At 35.0% G+C, this 21,776-nt stretch overlaps 2 protein-coding genes across 3 annotated transcripts; both read right to left on the bottom strand.

Annotated features, from left to right (window-relative positions):
- Window positions 1–1,423: 1,423 nt before the first annotated feature.
- Window positions 1,424–5,398, bottom strand: LOC123550129 (uncharacterized). The gene is made up of 3 exons (XM_053546813.1): window positions 5,343–5,398; window positions 3,824–3,945; window positions 1,424–3,240 (listed from the first exon to the last, which is right to left on the bottom strand). Exons 1-3 carry the CDS (start codon window positions 5,396–5,398, stop codon window positions 2,531–2,533), a joined length of 888 nt encoding a protein of 295 aa, XP_053402788.1. The 3' UTR covers window positions 1,424–2,530.
- A 6,512-nt stretch (window positions 5,399–11,910) lies between these two features.
- LOC123550122 (uncharacterized) lies at window positions 11,911–21,224 on the bottom strand. Of its 2 annotated transcripts, none has more exons than XM_045338559.2 (7): window positions 21,069–21,224; window positions 16,398–16,529; window positions 15,969–16,095; window positions 15,105–15,309; window positions 14,556–14,669; window positions 14,105–14,215; window positions 11,911–13,474 (listed from the first exon to the last, which is right to left on the bottom strand). In XM_045338559.2, the coding sequence occupies exons 1-7, from the start codon at window positions 21,121–21,123 to the stop codon at window positions 13,196–13,198; spliced, it is 1,023 nt and encodes a 340-aa protein (XP_045194494.1). In that variant the 5' UTR covers window positions 21,124–21,224; the 3' UTR covers window positions 11,911–13,195. The 2 variants fall into 2 exon arrangements, with proteins under 2 accessions (XP_045194494.1, XP_045194495.1); XM_045338560.2 differs by lacking the exon at window positions 21,069–21,224 and adding an exon at window positions 18,061–18,256 and having other exon boundaries at window positions 11,913–13,474.
- Window positions 21,225–21,776: the final 552 nt, after the last annotated feature.

Genomic DNA, 21,776 nt, shown 5'->3' on the forward strand with positions numbered 1-21,776 from the left:
ATATCCAAAATTTTTGCCCAAAGATCTTGAAAATTTTTTTACCACACTCCACACGTTTAGCAAACCCCCTTTCCCCTGCGCCCCCCAAACCCCCGAAAAAGGGGGTTAAACCGGAAATTTGGGATTATTTCGGCTTAGGGATTTAGTCGGATTAAAATGCCCCGCTGTTCCATTGCCCCATTGCACCATTGCACCATTGCCCCAACTCTGTGAAACGCCTCGTTATATACTACTGATGCATGTTTAAAATTAAATGGTAAGTTAATGACTACTTTCAAGTGTCTTTTCAGTACTAACTGTAAGTCTCAACCAGAATTTAATCGAGAAATTCAAGTAAATTTGCTATTAAAATTTCAATTTTAAACTCAGTTGAGACTAAAAAATGTTTGGAGAAAATGGGGCCAGGTCTCATCGGTAAAAACCGGAAGTGGACTTGATATTAAGTATGTTTATAAAAATTATAATGCTCGCGTCTGATAGAATTTTAAAATTGGATGTTTTTTTTATGGTCGATATGAGTGAAGAAAATGAAGTAGAAACAAATTATTGATGTATAACAAATCATTTACTTATTACTTAGGACTAAAATATGCGATGTCGTATTTACGAGTCTTCAATTACTATGAAGACAGTCTTAATTAATGAGAACTTGTAAGCAAACAAAATGTAATCGTAATTAGTAATTGTAATTAGATATAAGTATTTCTTCAAGTTTAACGAAATCTGTATTTGGTGTATAAAATATAAATGTGTATTGAAATATATTTTTTCTTGCGTGTTTGATTGCATTCCTGTAAACGTCGTCGTAATCAAATGTAATTGATTATTTCTGACAAATCTAATTACATCTAATCGTAGTGGGAAAGGTCATACAGCGCCTTTTGGTTTTGTGTAAGCTGAATTATAATTATACATATTATACATATATAATTCGTTAAGATAAGTTTGCCATTTCTACATGTTTGACTGAAATGTGAAGCAATAAAATGTCATTTGAAAGTATTTGCCCTCATGTCTTTTTGTTAGCCGGGTAACTCTGCACAGCAATGTGATTTTAGTTGACAATTTTGTTGTTTCCGAAATAAAATGCATCATTTGATCATTTAGTTAATGTTGAAGAATGAGAATATGAAATATTAATCCCGGTTTATTAGTAATTTCTAATATTATTCTGTTACATCTACATGCTTTAAACATGCCGAAAACATATAAGTTGAACATGCCCAAATGCCACATTCTAAACCACGATGCATTTCCTGAGTGCATTTCCTTTGAAGAAACCATATTCATCCATTATAGTACGATAATGAGGTGTGTATCCAAGTTTATGAACCTGAGGTCAAGGCCTATAGGCTTACTTTTTTTACCAATCACAGAACACATTGTTATTCTGAACCGGAAGTGGAAGAGTGACAACTCTGTATAAGATATTCCCTTTTCTTTAACAAAGTGATAATTTACACGTTTTATATTTGAAATTGACATAATTATCTTTATACATTTTAATACGACGCTTCTCACTATGCGAATAGCACTCTCAAAAGTTGTCATATATCACAAAGTATAAGGAACAAAAGGGCCATCGCTCACCCGAGTAATTGGGTCTACAACCTCTGGAGTGTGAACAGGCTTTTCCTTTGATTTGAACGAGTGACCTAGTTTTTGACCCTACATGACCCAGATTCGAACATGGTGAAGAGTTTATCAAGATGAACATTCTGATCAAGTCTCATGAAGATTTGATCATAAATCTGGCCTTTAGTGTGTAAACAAGCTTTTCATAAGATTTGAGCACGTGATCTAGTTTTTGACCCCACATGACCCAGATTCGAACTTGTCATAGGGATCATCAAGATAGACATTCTGAGCTACTTTCATGAAGGTTAACAAGCTTTTCTTTTGATTTTACCGGGTAACCTAGTTTTTGACCCCACATGATCCAGATTCATACTTGACCTAGAGGTTATAAAGAAAAACATTCTGACCAAATCACAGGAGATTCAAACATAAACTTTGGATTCTAGAGTGCTAAAATTCCCTTTATCTATTAGATTAGTAACCTACTGACCTAGTTTCTACCCAACATAACCCAGCTTCAAAATTTACATATAAACATTCTGACTAAGTTTCATAAAGATTGGATCACAACTATGACCTCTAGAATGTTAACAAGGTAATTGTTGACGCACGACGAACGCCGCACGACTCACGACGCACGACGAAGACCGGTCACATTAGCTCACATTGAGCAGGTGAGCTAAACATACTGGTGAAATAGTCATTTTCTTTTCGTTTAATTTTCAACTTGTCGATATGCTTTTCTTTAAAATAAGCCATCCAAAATAATCAAAAATATCAATTGTCGACTCAAATTAATTCCAGTCACTCTTTCCACTCACCCCACCCCCACGAGTATCTGGTGACGCGTAGATAAGCATCTGATTCATAATATATGCTATCTTTTTTTTAAATTAGCCATCCAAAATAATCAAAAATATTAGATGTCGACTTAAAACAAATCATTCCAAAGTCACTCCTTCCACTCACCCCACGAGTATCTGGTGATGCGTAGATCTGAATCATAATAGTCCTCGGTCATATGACGCAAACTGACGCGCATGTCGCTTTCTCGTGGGTACCTTCTTACACATCGTGACTTGCAGCACGTGTATTTCTTGTTGGACAGGCTGTATAAACGGCGAATAAGCAAGCACCGGTATAAGGGTATTGCTGTTGGGAGATCGCGTTCAATCGGCTCGGGCATCCTGCTGTGACCGATGTTACATACACAAGATCTGGGACATGAAATCTCGTAATCAGATTGCTCGCTTTGTGCGTCAGGTGACTCCTCGTCTGATATATCTTTTGAAGCGCCCTCTACAGGCTGCGAATGTGAAATGTCTCTAGAATCTGCAGAGTCATAACAAATGACAGAACTGTCATTGTTCGGAACGTTATTGCGTCCATCGCTAGAAGTGCTGCTGGAGACTGAAGGCTTATTTTCAGTTTTAGATTGCACGATTTTAACTTCCAATGGTGTCGCTTTGAATCGTTTTCTTGGTTGCTCTGAATGATCAGAAGCAAATTTACGTTTTACTCCACGAGGTTTTGAAGTATGCGTACAACGGCATGCTTTTTGTCGTGTGTATGTAAGTGTCTCGTTTTTATATTCATCATATTTCCGTTTGACGCCACGTGCCGGATCGTCTGCAGTGCATTCATTGCTGGAAATGTATGAACCTGAAATGACGAAAATGAAAGACCGTGTATTCATTTTATTACTTCAAAACAGAAAGTTCTTGATGTAATTTTTATGAATAAATATCTTAATGCGTGCCTCTGTTTTTATAAATAATTATATTTCATGGATACAGTAGTCATAATAATAGTTTTATGATTCGATAAATTCTAATTTATTTGCTTTGAGGTAATGGACATGTAATGAATATCGGTAATTTCCGTGTGATTTCGTTTTCTCCATACAGGGCTTCGGCATTGTCCGTCTGGTTGCTCGTATGAGCTGATTTAGCAGCCGGAGACTGCCGAAGAAGCACCAGAAGGTTACGTAACCTCACGTAAATTGTCAATGTCATTACGTATACGGGTCAATTACCTTAATTTTGAAAACATATTAGCAAGAATTCATCTCGAGGTGACAGTCTAACACAAACGAATTTTGTTCAAATTACAAACATAAAATTTTGCTTATGTTATTGAACATAATTCGTTATATGATTCAGTTAATAGCAGAATGTCTACAATCTCATTCACATGGTTTGTTTTATCGTAACGACCGACAGATATAATAAAATGTAAAATATACCAGGTATATGCAGATTTTTAGTAGAAGTTGAAGGGAATGTGGACGTTCCAGGTCCTCTTTGCAGGGGCGGAAGCAAATCATCGGGATATTTAGCATTAGTCTCGAGTCTGTGTGCGCCCGCACTAAATCAAATACAAAATATATATTTGAGCCGTGCCATGAGAAAACCAACATAGTGGCTTTGAGACCAGCATGGATCCAGACCAGCCTGCGCATCCGCGCAGTCTGGTCAGGATCCATGCTGTTCGCTAACGGTTTCTCTAATTGCAATAGGGTTTGAAAGCGAACAGCATGGATCCTGATCAGACTGCGCGGATGCGCAGGCTGGTCTGGATCCATGCTGGTCGCAAACCCACTATGTTGGTTTTCTCATGGCACGGCTCATTTGTTACTCTAGCTTGATTAAGTTCAGGAGGACTATGACATATCAATCGTTGGAATATTCTATATTCAGTCTTTTATATTTTTTTATATCATGTTTCACTTTTTAAAATATGTGTAGCCTCTATCTAATTAGCTATGCAAAGCGCCTTTGAACATGTTTATCATGAAAATGGCGCTGTTTAAATCCTGTATTATAATAGTAATAATTATGAGCCTTGGTGCGTTGCAAACACTATTTATTTGATATTAATATATTCTTAATACACACAGGATATTGCATGAATGTCTAATAAAGCAATATTTATAATATTGAAATCATCAATCGAGTTGAATGAAATAATAGATTTCGAGGATCTGCAGTTGGAAATACACAACTGTGGTATTCTTTTCATCATAATAATTATTATGTTTTGCTGAAGCATCAAAATAATCAAAGACACTTGGTGAATTACGCTAGCGTAACACTATGGGAAGTTACTCGACATACTTGTAGAACATGACAAAATCAGAGTTTATACAAATGCAGCCTTTACACGAACGCACTTTCGAAATATTTAAACTGTCCCAATAAGAATCGTAGCTGCCTTGTTATATTGAGAACTATGATTCTTTCACATACACAAATCCGACAAGAGGCATACAGATCAGCAAAACTAACCTTCAAATACATAGCTACCAAAGGATTGAGTGGAATTATTCTGAAATCGAACATGCGAATGTTCCTTCGATGATACTACCAAAATTGTTAAACCCATTCTCTCTGTATACATTGGACACTTTCTCTCTGTATAAGATCGGCACTTTAAAACATGTCTGGATTGAAACAGCCTGTTCCATTCCAGAACAATTCCATGTACCTAGACCTGGATTTAGCTTATAAAACGCTTTCCCTCTTCAAATAAAGAAAAAAACAAAAGAAAAGAAAAAAAAACTTTGCAAGTGTCATTTGTTCTTTGAGTCAAAAGATTTTGGTTATGTTATCTAAAACTATTTATTCTTGTAGATACAAATGAATAATTGTTCATAATGACAGAATTGTACACTAAGCAGCTTAAAATGTTAAGCTTTCTGTTTTGCATCGTTCGAAATAAATGATATTTTAAATAAAATCACGAATGACTGTAAATATGTTTACCTTGAAGTTGAAAAATTTCTAGTTGATATTGGTAAATCGTCCGAAGATTTATCCATTATATCGTTCGGATAACGATCATACTGTGCTGCAGTTCTATGGCTTCGGTTGTCATAAGATTAATTGTGACGTCATGACGCCGGCGTCGCGGAAATCGGCGACAACAGAATACGGAAGATAACGAACAAGAGGAAAACTCTGTCACAAAACAATATCGATGGTATATTGCTGCACCTTATTTGACATACTGCTGCATTATTTATCTAGGTCGTTCAATAGCTATACATAGCTAATGTTGTCTGTACTATATGTAACACCGACTTTAAATAAAATTTGTATCTTGTATCTTGTATCTTGTAACACTGCGTCACCTTATACTACATACTGCAGTAATTTCTGAAACTCTGCTCCGTCTAAATGCTATACCGCTGCACCTAATAATGACACTGCATCACTTTATATGGCAAACTGCTGTAGTTTATGAAACACTGCACCATCTCGTATGCTATACTGGTGCACCTTACGTGGCATACTGTGTGGTAAGGGGTAAGGCAGCCTGTGTGGTAAGGGGTAAATGTTAAAGTGCAGCATTTCGTGGAAAATTCCAACATATGGTATCGAGACTTTTTGTCGAGTGATCAAACATAAGTTGTATTTTTCATGAGCATTGATTCATAAATGTTGATGTCATTATTCTGAGAAGCAAATAAAAGACCAATCTTTGATAAAAGGAATGAATTCTAAACTCACATCGAAACCCTTTAAAGATAAAGGGTAAGGGTAGATTTCAGTTTTTAAATTTATCCAATTGTTAACTAGTACCAACAGAACCGAACTTATTAAATTTGGCTTTATATATGTTAAGAAGCATTGTGTGCACGTTCTAATGTTCTAAATGCTGAAATTTAAATTTGTTCATCTCCATCGAATATCCATATACAATGTTTATAACTGAAGCTTTATACAATTTACTTATTCATTTTCAATTTTTATTTATATAATGTCTTATTCAAACCGTTTAAAATTGCCCGTTGACACTATTTATGAAATCTATGTATAGTTTTACGTTGATATTATGTATGTAACTTATGAGTTATAGACAATGTACAATGTAGATGTCTTCAATAAAATATCTGCCTGTCTGTCTGTCTATTATATGAAGAATATGTAAATAGAATATCACGCAGATATTCATATGACAGTTCATCAGAACATGAAAAGGGCATCCTACGATCAACATTTGACCTTTCATAGCGTCCGGTTTCTATTCTGATTGGGGCAGAATCAATTCAAAAATTTGAAAACGAAGTTCTACGAGTTCGGAGGAGAATCATTGTACAATAATTCTCGACGAAATGCTTGCATAACCTATTGTCGTGTCGCAAATCAATTTATGACACTATCAATGATGTCGAGTTCTTTTTTTAATTTTTGTGTTAAACATTCAATATAATTATGTTACACTTTATATGAATAATTTATGTTGAGATATTCATCATATATAATTGCGAGTACAAAAACAATTGATAGCAAAAGTACCTCGATTCCAGGCACATCATTAAATACTCAGACTTGAGCAAAAGAAAAAGACCTAACAATTTTCAACTGTAAAGATTTTTTTCAGAAATTTTAGAAATAATAAATATAACAGACTGACAGGTTTGCTATGTTTCTCTGTATCATAGTTTAACACAACAAGCTCTCCCCGTTTCAAAGAAAATTGTAATACAAGAGGGCCAAGATGGCCCTAGGTCGCTCACCTGAGAAACACACCATAATACACCATAACAGTGTAAACATGTCTGACCTGGTGATTTCATGGAAAAAAATATTCTGAACAATTATCATTAAAATTGAAGCCAAAAATATTGAGAAAAATTAAGTATTTTCTTTGATTTGACCTAGTGGCCTAGGTTTTGACCCAATATGAGTCATATTCAAACTTGGTCTAGACTTTATCAAGGCTATCATTCTGACCAAATTTCATGAAGACCAATTGAAAAATAAAGCCTCTATCGCATACACAAGGTTTTTCTTTGATTTGACCTAGTGACCTAGTTTTTGACCCCAGACTATCCATATTCAAACTTGACCTAGATTTTATCAAGGCAACCATTTTGACTAAATTTTATGAATATCCAGTGTAAAATGCAGCCCCTATTGCATACACAAGGTTTTCCTTGATTTGACCTAGTGACCTAGTTTTTAAACTCAGATGACCCATATTCAAACTTGACCTAGATTTTATCAGGGCAATCATTCTGACTAAATTTCATGAAGATCAATTGAAACATACAGCCTCTATAGCATACACAAGGTTTTTCTTTGATTTGACTTAGTGACCTACTTTTTGACCCCAGATAACCCATTTTCAAACTTGGCCTAGATTTTATTAAGGTTATCATTTTGACTTAATTTCAGGAAGATCAATTGAAAAATACAGCCTCTATCGCATGTACAAGATTTTCCTTTGATTTGACCTAGTGACCTACTTTTTGATTCCAGATAACCCATATTCAAACTTGACCTAGATTTCATCAAGATAATCATTCTGACCAATATTCATGAAGATTAATTAAAAAACACAGCCTCTATCGCATACACAAGGTTTTTCTTTGATTTAACCTAGTGACCTAGTTTTTGACCCCAGATGACCCATTTTCGAACTCGACCTAGATTTTATCAAGGTAATCATTCTGACTAAACTTCATGAAGATCAATTGAAAAATACAGCCTCTATCGCATACACAAGCTAAATGTTGACAGACGACAGACAGACGTCGGACGCCGGACATCGAGTGGTCATAAAAACTCACCTGAGCATTGGTGAGCTAAAAATGCATCACATCGCTTTTGGACAGAAAGAAAACTACGGCTTCTATAAATAATTAAGGTCTTCCAAGGCACAGCCTTTAAGCACGAAACACCCAATGTGCCTTAGAATACCACAAATAGCAGAAAATAATAACAACGCACAAAGCAACAGCATAGAAAATGAAGCTTGAGCTATTTTTCAAACAAAAAAAAAAAGAAAGAAAACAAAAACAAACAAAAAACTGAACAATTTGTTATTTCTATTGTTCAAAGGCTTGAAACTTTTTCTAACAATACACTCATTACTCAGGATGTCTATCTACTGTATTACTGTAAACTTGTTCCCTCATAAAAACATTATAGGATGTCGTGATATTATTTATATACAAGGAAGCGAGTCTTTACGGTCCAAGGGTAAAATACAAAAATGGACCTATCAACTAGATTTAAAAAAGAAATAAAAAGATAAATAGAAACGTGCCTAGAGATATGGATCTACAGTATATTATATAATATAATATGGCAGCGTGTGTGACACGGATATTGTCAACCTGAGGGCAGAATGTCACCCGAGGCGAAAGCTGACATTCTGTTTCGAGGGTTGACAATACCAATTTCACAACGCTGCCATATGATATGTATTTTATTATACCGAACAAAATTAAGTACATAAAAATGTTTAAAAAAAGTGTTTAATTCATTTAATTAAATAGTTTCATCTTTTCAACATCCTCGTGAGCAAGTTCAACAAAGTAAACAAAATTCTACATAACACTTTATGTGTACAAGGAAGGCAATCACTTCATGATTTGGCTAAAATTGAAGTAGTTATTTGCCTTTATATGACATTCAAAATGTCAGCGCGGTCACATGACCTGATAGTCACTTTCACTTGGTCACTTGTCAAAAGGTTAAAAAAATGTTTTTGATAGTCAAAATATCTCTTTCTCGGGTAATGGGATTTTATCATTGTAGACAAAAGTGATGTATATTAAACAAGAGGGTCATGATGCTTAATTGCTCAACTGAGTAATATAAGCCACATGTTTCAAATGGAAAACTGATGCTAAAATATTAAGAAGATAGGTCAGTAGGTCACATGGTAACTGAATATCAGTTTTAAGATCGTTGTGCAAAACTATACATGTCATCCAAATTTCAAGGCTGTATCTTAAAAAAAAGGCAACAAGAAAGTAGGTCAGTAGGTCAATATCACTGTCAAGAGATCCCTAATCGCTTGGGGTCATCAAGTAATTTATAATTAAACAGTCTAGGAAATATGATCTGATCATTTTTGAAGTATATTTCCTGTATAACTCATAATTATTACAAGTGACCCCCAGGACAGGGCCTCTTTTCACCCTTCACCCAAGGGTCATAATTTGAACAAACTTGTTACAGAGCCAACATCTACATACCAAATACAAAAGGCATAGGCCTTGAACTTTCAGACAAGAAGATCTTTATGTTTTTCCTATATAAGTCTATGACGAACTTGGCAACCCCCAGGAGAGGGCCTGTTTTCACCCCAGGCATATAATTTGAACAATTGTGGTAGAGAAACACTAGGAAAGGCAGAAAGGCAACATACCAAATATCACGTATATATAAGTCTATGTAAAACTTCAGACCCCCGTGGCAGGGCCTCTTTTCATCCCTGGGGCATAATTTGAACAATTTTGGTAGAGGACGACAATGCAATGCTACATACAAAATATCAAAGGCCTAGGTTTTGTGGTTTTAGAAAGAAGACTTTTAAAGTTTTTTCCTATATAAATTTATGTAATACTTATGCACCCCAGGGTCGGACCTCTTTTCACCCCATGGTCACAATTTGAATAATCTTGATAGAGAACCATAAGAAAATGTCACATGCCAGATATCAAGGCACACGCCTTGCGGGTTTGGACAAGAACATTTTTAAAGTTTTTACTTTCGGTTGCCTTGGCAACCAGAGTTCTGCATTATTAAATTCTTTGAACAATTTTGAAAGGAGACCACCCAATGATCATTCCTGTGAGGTTTGGTGTAATCCTGCCTAGTGATTTTCAAGATGAAGATTTTTTTTTATAAAATCTTGACGGACGCACGACGCACGACGGACACTGAGCGGTTACAAAAGCTCACCATGAGCCTTTGGCTCAGGTGAGCTAAAAAACATATTTTAGGACATCATAACGCATATCGTTACTTTAGAAATGATGTAAACCAGATTGATGGGACAGTCTTTAGTACAAACCTGCACGTAAAGGCAATATTTTCACTTCCCACTTAATTCTAAACAATGCAAATTTACCCGTGGTGTTGAGAGATCACATGTGAACACAAACTCTTTTATTTAACTGTGGTGTTGTTTTTGGGCGAACGCCGTCTAAATTCGTTTTTGTTACCTATGCCACGTGACTTCAGTTTGCAAATCAAACTACTTGATAACGCATTATAGATAATTTATCAAAATGTAAGATTTATGCAACACTCTGCCTGATTGGACGAGAGTGTCAATTTCTTTCACTCTGTTGATTGTGCTACGCTGAGTGAAATGTAGACAAAGCGTTTATCCTAAACGACGCTGTTCATAGTTTTAAAGCTAACTTTGGCTCAGTATATTTAGCAAGAATATTGATATATCTCAAAATGATAAGTAAGTTTAATAAATATGATAAAAACCTGTTCAAATACCAACATATATCAAATTAAAGAAAGAGCTGAATACGGTCTGCGTATCACATGAATAAGGGTGTAATAAGAGCCTTTTATGTAGAGAAATGCTTTTTAAAAGATTTTCCTTGTTACAATTGTCGTCTGTATATGAAAAGGTTTCTTGCTTTGTGACTTATTCAGATTGCATATTAAAATGAATACTTGTTTGCTTTGATATATTTGTTATAAATTATTTAACTGATTTATTATATATGAATATTTTTCTTTAGTATGGTATGCAAATATTGAACTCAGTTGAAATCTTTTTTATTATATATATGCTATATAATGACTGAATCTCATTACACTGAAATGAAGGTACGCTGCATACAGTTTATCTATGTAATATGACTACGGTCAAATTTGCTTATGAAATAGAAATATTGAAATAATTACAATTGTATGTTTTGCTTGACCTTCACTTTTTTATAGGTGTGACGTCATTATCCAAAGATTCATGAATAGCGAATATGCATTTGTTAAAGCGGGATCAGTTGGCCTATTTTAGAAATAAATAAATATAATAAATTAAAAAATCCGTTAATTGATTTTTTCTCATGTATTCTAATCAAACTTGATTTGTAGCATCTTTATTAGGCCCGCAGCCAACTTTGTTCAGCTGGGACATTTGACCCCTTTTAGGGGCTGCTAGAGCTAAAACTAGAAATGCCTTTGTACAGCGTCTCATGGACAGCTTGGTGGATCTTTGTCATACTTGGTCTGGAGCATCATTATAAGGTCCTCTTCCAAATTTATTTATATAGGAACTTGGGCCCTATTAGGAACCACTATAGCTAATAGTAGATATGCCTTTCTTCGCATTAACCACTAAAATGTAATGGATTTTTTATCAAACTCGATGTGTAACAATATCGTAAGGTCTCCTGCTATTTTGTTACAAATGGGGATAGGGACCAATTTAGCTAAAAATATAAACACGTTTAATGACCTCTTCTCATGAACCGCTTCATGATTCAGACCTGCCTGCGCATCCGCGCAGTCAGGTCAGGATCCATGCTGTTCGCTTTCAAAGCCTATTACAATTAGAGAAACCGTTAGCGAACAGCATGGATCCTGACCAGACTGTGCATTCGCAGGCTGGTCTGGATCCATGCTGGTCGCAAATGCATTATGTTGGTTTTCTCATGGTGCGGCTCAAATGTACAACGCCCTTCATGTAACGCCTAAGCGGAATATTGCTTAGACTCAATGATCCCAAGGGGCCAGAAAATATATCCATATGGTAGATTATTATACAGTTATTGACTTATGTTTCGGACTGCGTCCTCGGTCAATATCATTTTTACAGGTCCGTAAAACACATATTGACCGAAACATAAGTCTATTATTGTTATATTATATGCCCTTTTCAAATGCATTCATTTGACTGGCCCATATTTCATACATATAAGAAAAAGTGATACCACAAGAGTCATTATCACTTTTGCAGGTCAATATCGCTTTTTGCGGACCCGCGGGTGCACTCATTTCGACCAATCAAATGAGCGCATTTTAGAATGGTATATAATATTTCCTAATAAACTTACGAAAGATTATATACTATACAGTACCCACGTAAACTAACGATAGATTATACCCAAGTAAACTATTTTTAGTTTAAATGTAATACGTATGTAATACGTATATATCACTACAAGCAAAGCAATTAATATTTTTAACATTATTAGGCTAAATGTTTATAAACAAGAAGCGAAAGAAAATGTGTTTGTCCGACATGTGTGAAAATTGTTGTTTTCTTGATTTAATTTGTGACGCCACATGTGAAAATATCATATGAAATGTTCAATCCATTAATTTTTTTTACAGTGAATGTTGTTTTCTCTCGTCTGTGCCACATGCTGCTTTGTCAGTCTGTGGGTATCTGTGGATTTCATCTCCATTTGTGAACAAAGACAGTTAACATTTACCCTGCTAAATTTCTAAAATGGACTGGTCTATCATTCAATTTGGGCAGTACCATTCATTATTCGAAGGAGTGTTCGCTGAAAATTTACTGACTGAATAGCGAACAGTGCAGGTTGATCTTGGTTTGCACTGGTCGCAAAGGCATAACCACTTGCCATCAGCAGGCTAAAGGTTAATATACCTAAAGAAAATTAGGAATATAACCGTTCTACTTCAACGTTAAGAAAGTTACATGAACTGTCCTTACAAATAGCTTGAAACTTACAAAGTAACCGAAGATGGACAATATGGGAGGAAAACGTTGGGCGGACAAAAATCATGTTTTGACCACATATATCTAAAACACATGTTTAAGTGCTTAAATGCTACGTCCATTAAAATCCTTTCCTCAATAACTTCAAGATCCACTGACCAAATTACATCGCTAAAACTTGTCCTTTGTAAATTATCTTCCCAGTGTTGTGCATAAAAACCGCTGGCCAAACAGTCTGATTCACAAAATCACCTTTCCTGTCATAAACGTCAAAGAAATCCATATTGACTCTTTCCGTTTGTTGCTGCCAATAAAGCCGCATAGGAGGATCTAATGTTGTCATTAGCCAAACAAGTTCTACAATCTTCTGTATATATCGCCTCATGTCTCTTCGAAGCTGACTTGGGTCAATTATTGCTCGCAATTTTGAATCCATAAACAGCTGAAAGGTAAGTAATAAACACGCTTGGTAAACTTTCACACAGTCAAAATAGAGCTATTTCAAACAAAGATTCAACGTTTTATGAAAAATGAAATTCAAGTTATCCTGTTAACAAAAAGGCAACAGTGGACAGCCATGAGTTATATCTTTATTTTCAGAATATTCACACTAAAATTTGCTATGTTGGTTAATTAAACTCTGCAAGAGCACTGGTTTTTCAGAATAGATCTACATGATTAACAAATCTGAGGATATTTAAAAGAACAGTCATGAATTATTCGAAAGTACCAGAATGCCACATAACATTCGACACTCTATCAGTCTGAAGGCATATCATATATCAATAAACACAATAACGTTATTAAGGATAATGTTTTAAACAAAACGACATCCAAGGATAATGAAACCAGTCATATCAGAGACAACATCGACAACATTAAACATACATTGATGAACAGAGTTAACACAGAGCGAGGTAAGGAATCGCTTAGTGTAATCGAAGAAGTACGTGTAATTAAATAAACTTAAACACAGCTGAAGATCTGAAGACACCTATCTCCTACTCTTCAGTCTACTATCAAGAGTACCGAGCAGTAATCTGCTAGGTATAATACAGAAGGACAATATTACATCTATAACTGCTGGCACCGATGCTTCTGCTCTTTCTATTCTGTATTCAGTTGCATATTTTTCTGCCACCTTCATGCCGTCAGAATAAACACCCATGTGGTCCTGAAATATCTAGAACAATAAATGGTTACCATGAAATTAATGTTGAAAATATTGTAACGTATACCTCTGATGGCCAAAACTTCCCACGACCCTAGAATTAAGAATTATAAGGATAAAAACTCTAGACACTCTGGTGTGTAGATTAGGTTATATCGAAAAACAGCTATTAAGACCAAAATACAGTTTGAACGCCGCTCAGCCACACTGTTGGAACAATACTACTAAATGCAGATAATATGCTTGATTATGAAAATAACTGTCAGATATGTAAGAATGTATAAACTTGTCTTTTTTTTTAGATATTTTAACTGGTTTACAACACTGTATCATCTGACGGTGGTCCCATTACTTTTTTCAATTTTCCTCCCTTTCCATTGAGTGGATCTATCACGCTCTCCTCCATGCTCAACAACATCCTGTCCATCTGGTCTTCAGCAAGGTTGATACACAAATCACATGCATTCTGTAACAAAATGATCTCTGTGTTAAAACATAACAATCTTATAAAGGTGTAATCATATCGTACTTTGAAACATTCAGTATCAGTATCATTCTGTGTTTAAAGTAATATATTTTAGCTACAGGTTTAGCAAATATATGACCACTTAAGTTTCTGGAGATGACCCCAGACATGACATTCCAGCAGCTTTTAACAATAAAATAGAATTACATAATAGTGTAGTCGAACTGATCGCTGGTTATTGTAATGTCCCAGTTTTTTTACTGGACTCTTTTCTGGACGAAACCATAAAACATAACTAGTACTAGCACAGAATGTGGACATTATTTTAACACTTTTTTATATCAGCATTCTGTGTAAACATGTTATGATCATTTTAATGTATGATATTCATATGGAAAGCCGATCCGGACAAATATCAAGCGACATCATACTTACTCGAACAACTCTCATAAGCGAATAGACACACTCAAGATCTCTCCATCTCATGTTTGACTGAAGTTCAGAAAATGCGGCTTTCCACTCATTCTCAAATACTGAGTTGAACTTATCCGCTAGATCAAACCTTTTTGTCATATCCCTTTTCTCTTTGTCAGTAAGCAATGGGTGTTTAGGTGTCTCTCCACGGTTCATCTGATTCACCCTGCTCAAAAGATGAAACATATTTTATTCATAATATATACTGAATAACTATTTTAGTTTTAACAAATATGCTGAAACAATCACGTTCTTTGAACGCTCTTTAAAACGCACTTTCCCCCGATTAGATGTGATGAGATGACTATTAGTGCGAGTAAAGTGCGAGTTTTGCAGGATATCATGTTAACCCCTTTATATTTTGTTTATGTTTTCTCAGCCGAAATACTTCTGACTTTGTTACCTAAGATCAGGTATTTTCACTTGACCTTTAGGCTAAAGAAACACACGTTCTGAACATATTTGTGAGTGAAATTGCATGAGAGTTCAAAGTATCTAGAACTTATTCGAAAGCTTCCAGAAGTTTACAGAGATATATAAAAACTTGCATAAATAAAGTTCATTATATTTTGCAAGTTTTAAGTTTAAGCTTATTAATAACGGACATATTTTATGCCAGGACATGCTAACTTTGCAGTATCTTAATACATGCAGCTCATGTATGTATATACATACATACATGTATTACGTACAATTTAGAAAAATCGAGAAAAAAGTTATTGTCCTGGTACTTGAAAATTTCTACTTAATTTGTTTGGTTTGTAAAAGTTGCTGTATTTATATCATATCCTTATTTTGTAAAAGTTACAGAACTTAAATACGTACCGTTCAGTTATGTCCCGTATTTTCTTGTCCTGATACTTGATGATTTCTCTCATATTTTCTACTTCAGCCCTTCTCATTGTAACCATCTCCCACTTTGGAGGTCGATTATATAAGTCGTCTAACAGTCCTATTTCAACATTTTAATGACATATTTGATCATTGAAGTCTTCAGTTTATATATACGGAATCTACTGATAGAATATGAGTTTGAAAATATATGGTAATTGTAAAGGTTCTTATGACATTTCACGTTCGCTTAAGTAATTCTGTTCAAATTTACCCATACGAAAACAAAAACTGGTATATAGCTGATAACATTAATTTTTGGCATAAACTTAATCATAAATAGATCTGTGTATTTCAATGTTGTTTTATTTACAAATCTGCGACATTTTGAATTTAGAAATTATATGTGATCTTTACGTATACCTTCAAATTCCCGAATAGCCGCTGAAGCCACATGTTTATCCACTACAGAGCCTGCAAACGCTCTGTTTAACACCTCCATAACCTTGCTTTTCTCACCAAAATCCATCTTCAGGTCTAAAGCTAACGGCAGCTCTGAAACGATTCATATACATATAACTTTATAAAACGGTGTTCTCGAGTTTTTATACAATTTTAGTTTATCATGTCCCCAGCCAACAGTAGGCCTGGAACGATTCTTATGATATAATTAGCTTCAGATCCCTTAACTTGGTGCTGCGATGCACAGAATTCCGTCTTCATGTCAATAACTAGAAGTATCCCTATAAACAAAAACAAACTTCTTTTTGTGTTAGTCATTTAATTGAACAAATTTTCAAATTGTTATACTATCGCTTATACAGATTCAGTTGTTCTTTTGATTTAATCATTAACGATGTAGATCTACGCTAAATATCTGATATTTTATATGGTCAGCCTGAGTTACTTTGAAATCTGTCGTCTGGCCTCTTTCACTGGGCTCTTGATGGTGCTTCCCTTGATGCAACATGCGTTTATGGTTCTTTAGGCCCGCTTGCAAGAGCAGTTTTATGTTCTTCATATCATGTTCATTGCAAGTTTGGGATTATCATGCCGGGAAAATCTCTATCTATTGGAACATGTTTGCAGTGAAGACGATGTCCCAATGTTTTCCTGTATCTGTATTTGTTTCCGTCCTCGTTGTCTATATGTTTTAATTTTGTATACATGTTAATCATGTATAGATCCATACAAATACTGCTATAATAGCGTTGCTACTTTAGGAGGCGCTCCTGAAAAGATACTTTTTTTCCTACTAGATATTTTCCTTGCTTTTTTAGCCTAGACGTATGTTTGAATTTAGTGGCTTATCATTATAATGCTAAATTTCACTTCATCAGTAACTTATAGTATGGATTCAGAAACAGAAACATCATATGAGCCGCGCCATGAGAAAACCAACATACTGGCTTTGCGACCAGCATGGATCCAGACCAGCCTGCGCATCCGCGCAGTCTGGTCAGGATCCATGCTCTTCGCTTTCAAAGCCTATTGCAATTAGAGAAACCGTTAGCGAACAGCATGTATCCTGACTAGACTGCGCGGATGCGCAGGCTGGTCAGGATCCATGCTGGTCACAAAGCCACTATGTTGGTTTTCTCATGGCGCGGCTCATATGGCTGCAGTGAAAGCGACAGCTGGCCCCGTGTTCACAAAACGTTTTTCGGTCTCAGCTGAGTTTGAGTTTGAAATTTTAATATCAATTTTACTAAAACTTCAAGGTTAAATTCTAACTGAGACTGACCACCATTACTGAAAAATCGTTTGAAAATCGTTAGTAACTTCAAATTTAGTTTTGATCATGCTATCTAGATATAAATGACAAATAAAGTTTCATTATCAAACTCAGCTGAGACTGAAAATGTTTTGTGAACACGGGGCCTGGACATTGACACCGAAGTAAGCAAATATGTTATAAACTCACTGAGAAATCTTATAGATCTATAACGTTTAATAAAAAATATCGCAGTATAACACTGAAAGAAATGTAAATCTTACCCTGTGATTAATTTAATAGAATATCATGTAAATTTAATCCATAGTTCACTTCGGATTTTAAACGTTTATTGTGTGAATGTGCTCCTACCTCAGGTATCTCCTTTTATCCTTTAAACAGTGACTACTATATCTCCTTCTTACATTTTGTCCAGATCTATATCTTGCATTTAAATTTTCTTTACAGATCAAAATTGATTCATTTCCATCATCTCAACAAAATTAAATGTTTAGCCAAAGACGCAAATAGCCAATTCAGTTTTACATAGGTAGAGATGATTTAAGCTAAGTCGATATTGGCGTTCGATTTTTAAATACCTGCGTTTGACGGGAAGTAAACAAAAGAATTAAACGGTTTTAAAAATGTATAAACAAAAATACAGCTACTGTAATGTTAAAGTTACCCAAGAATACCGTTATCTGGTTTGCATCTATTCATTGGGAAGTCAATTATTCTTAAGATTTGGTTGGACGACAGATTCGGTGTTTTTAAATTTATGATCGTGTTCACTTATCTTTGAAAGCATTTTACATTAAACACTATCATCAGTTCCGAGTGGTCTTTATACAGTCTTAAAATGTTGACGACCCGAGTATTTGAGCCACGTGCAATGTACTTTAAACTCGTTTCTACTTACAAACCAGTTTTCAGTCTCACCCTTTGTAAAAATGTGAAACAATCTCCTGTCCCCTTTCCAAACCAAATAAAAATAAAGATAAGAAACCGCTCATTTCCTCTTGAAACAGTTCAATTCTGATGGTTAGCTGTGAAAATAATTTGTTATACCGTTTTGTTTTTTCTTTTTGTTTTCCTTTTCTTTTTTATATTGTTACAATGGTACGTATGGAAAGAAAAACAATATCTGGTTCATAAATTAGCAACTTAAATTAATTTTGAATGTAACTAACCGTCCATGAATATTTAGTGTACTTTAATCATAAACAAATATGGTCCAATTACCAATTGACATAAATCGTGACTTCTAAATTCTTTACCAAGGGATATTGATCCCTGTGATCTGTAGTTGGTGGTATTTTTATCATAAATAACACAGCTATTCAGTTTTGAATTTTATTTGATCGATTCAAGTTTGTAATTTCCTTTGAATACGATTCAGAAAGGCAACTCAATATTTTGTATTAATTTTACAGGGTTCAGGTATACTGCTGTGAAAATGAAGCGAGGACCCACTTCAAATATTTGGAAAAATTGGCAAGCACAACGCAACTAAGTATAAAACTGCAGACTGTTTATCAGAGGTAATGAAATGCCTGCTAAAATTAGCTCGAAAGTCCAAGAATTAAGTCACGGAAGACCTGTCATTTGGTGATCAGCTGATGGGCTTTTGATTTTTCGCGATGCCATGGATTTAGGTGGGCGTAGTATCGGCATGTAACGGAATCACCTTCGTACTATCATTTTCCATTTTTTCTTTACACGTCTTGTCACTATCCGAGACTTGCCAATGCTTTTGTAATTGCTCGCACAGAAAGCAAGGTACAGAAATCCTCCATGGGATTCGAAAACTTCGGTCGTTTTCGTTGTTTTTTTTATAGAAAAAAATTAAAACCAAATCGTAATACGAACCCGTATAAAGTCGTCTGCTCAATATGATAGTTTTATCATGGAAGTATACACAGGACTTCGTGTTTTATGGATTAATCTACAATGCCCCAATTATCTTTTTTAAAGATAATTCTTGTCTGAACAATGTTTGCTATAAGGAAAACATGAAAAAGACTACTTATAGAGGGAAACAGATGTACTTCAGATCAAAATTTTAACTTGTGCAATTTCAGATGAAACAGGAACTTGCATACATGTAATCTAGATAGCTTAAATGCAGTTAGTGATGTTACCACGAGCTGCACTACTTTATCATTCATAATTCATTCGCCATATTCATGGATTAAACTTTTTTTGTAATTATTTCAATCTTTAATATTGCTGAAGCTAATTTTAGTTCATTTATATGTATGTCTAAGGTATATCTGCATAGACATGGTGGAAACTGGTGTTTTATGGAGGGAACTTGCAATTTTGGAACTTGTTTTTAGTGAGGTAGAAGGGTGGGTTGTATGTTTAGTCTTAATACCATTGCCTGAAAACTGAGAATAAGTCTGTAAACGGCCCTAAAACTGTCACGGATTCGTATTGATAGGTATAATGTCCTATATACAATTTATGTTTATTTGAAAAATTAAGTCGTATGTAAAAAGCACGCGTTGATTTGGGAAAAGGCTTTGATACTGTAGAAGTATTGATGAACCGCTATTAAAGATGTAATTGAAGAAATTTAATGGTTTTATACATGGATTAAACACGCGCTGGATTTTAACATACGAAATTTCTATCATTTTAAGCTGTGTTACAAAAGGTATAGGGAAGGTGTTTTTATGATTCTTTGATTTTTTTTAACAGACACTCTTTCGATTTGTGAATATCTCGACACAAACTGTATTCAGCATGAAAATACAATTATATTTCCAACAAAAATAATCGTTTGCTTTATAAGAAAATTCTATAAGAATTTTGGGACATTTAAGGCAAACGTTGACATGATGTAATTGTAAACACCCATGTCGAAAACCCAAAACGTCGCGGTTTTAAAGAACCACCGGTGCAACTCCCGGTGTCTAAAATGGTGGTGGGGGGGGGGGGGGGGGGGGGGGGGGGGGGGGTGCAGGGGCGTATTACCGTGATTAGTAAAATATTGTAAGCTCAGCCATTTTTATTGCAGGTTTATCTAAAATAAAGGAATTCCTCTCAGGCTAATGCAGAGGAAATGGAAGTGAGGAATGTGAATGTAAGGTAACGATTAATTAAGGGGATGTCAAAGCTAGGCGGCATGGTCTAGAAACGGTATTCGTGATATTACCTCAGCCATGTATAAATCTAAAAAGGGGTGTCTTATTTGCTGCTGTTATTTTGTTGTTACTGTTGCAAGAAAAATGTGCAGTCTGTTCAAACTGATTTGAAAGTTTGCATAAAGAACAAATCGAACTCATAAAAGCACATAAAACACCTTTCATTTTGGTTCAAGAATACTATAGTTGTCTAAATTAATATGCAATTCTTTATGGACCGTAAAATTTTACCTGTTTTACTGGCATCGGACTGTGATCCCCGGCTACCTGTTCCATCAGCCATCATGCATAATATAGTCTAACTTTAATTAATATTTACAGACACTTTTGTTAGCCTACAGTACTCCAAAAAAAATCGATGCTTTTAAGAAGCCACTAACATATATAGTCTTTTTCCAATTGTTTTGGGGATTTTTACTGACTGAATACTGAAAACAATAAGTCTCAAAGTTGTGTGCAATGTTTTGAGGTATCAATTGATGACTAGTCACTGTATTGTGGTGTCCGATGTACATTTTTCGTGACAAAAATAAATATTTATTATAATAATCAACAAAACATTCAATACATTCTCCTGGCAAAGGTCCTTAACAAAGACAATTTGAAACCCTGAAAGAAATTTGAAATAAATATGAAATTAAGGTAGTGGACCCGTAATGACAATCGGCAAATTCGGTATTCTCCGTATGTGATTTCGGCATTCTTCGGTTTTTTACGGAAAGCTTTAAGTGCGTTGAGCTATATTTACGACCGAAGAATACCACATTGCAGACTAGATTACGTTATTACACGGAAATTGCCGAGTGTCATTACGGGTCCACTAGTACTACCTTAAAAACATTATTATGGGAAACAGACCACTTTTGAACAATGAGCATCCGGTTTTTATTAATGACCACTACTTTTATTTCCAATGTCGCATTTGCAGTTTGTTTTTAA

The sequence above is a fragment of the Mercenaria mercenaria genome, chromosome 6, assembly GCF_021730395.1.
Source record: "Mercenaria mercenaria strain notata chromosome 6, MADL_Memer_1, whole genome shotgun sequence".
Taxonomy (NCBI): domain Eukaryota; kingdom Metazoa; phylum Mollusca; class Bivalvia; order Venerida; family Veneridae; genus Mercenaria; species Mercenaria mercenaria.

What these genes read in the sequence shown, in the direction of transcription:
- LOC123550129 (XM_053546813.1), bottom strand. Translation starts at nt 5,398, where the DNA reads ATGGATAAATCTTCGGACGATTTACCAATATCAACTAGAAATTTTTCA. An exon ending in AGAAATTTTTCAACTTCAAG is followed by an intron (nt 3,946 to 5,342) that starts GTAAACATATTT and finishes TATTTGATTTAG; the next exon opens with TGCGGGCGCACACAGACTCG. An exon ending in TAAAAATCTGCATATACCTG is followed by an intron (nt 3,241 to 3,823) that starts GTATATTTTACA and finishes TCGTCATTTCAG; the next exon opens with GTTCATACATTTCCAGCAAT.
- LOC123550122 (XM_045338559.2), bottom strand. Translation starts at nt 21,123, where the DNA reads ATGATGGCTGATGGAACAGGTAGCCGGGGATCACAGTCCGATGCCAGT. An exon ending in GGCTATTCGGGAATTTGAAG is followed by an intron (nt 16,096 to 16,397) that starts GTATACGTAAAG and finishes ATGTTGAAATAG; the next exon opens with GACTGTTAGACGACTTATAT. An exon ending in CGGTGCCAGCAGTTATAGAT is followed by an intron (nt 13,475 to 14,104) that starts GTAATATTGTCC and finishes CTTACCTTTCAG; the next exon opens with CTGTTTATGGATTCAAAATT.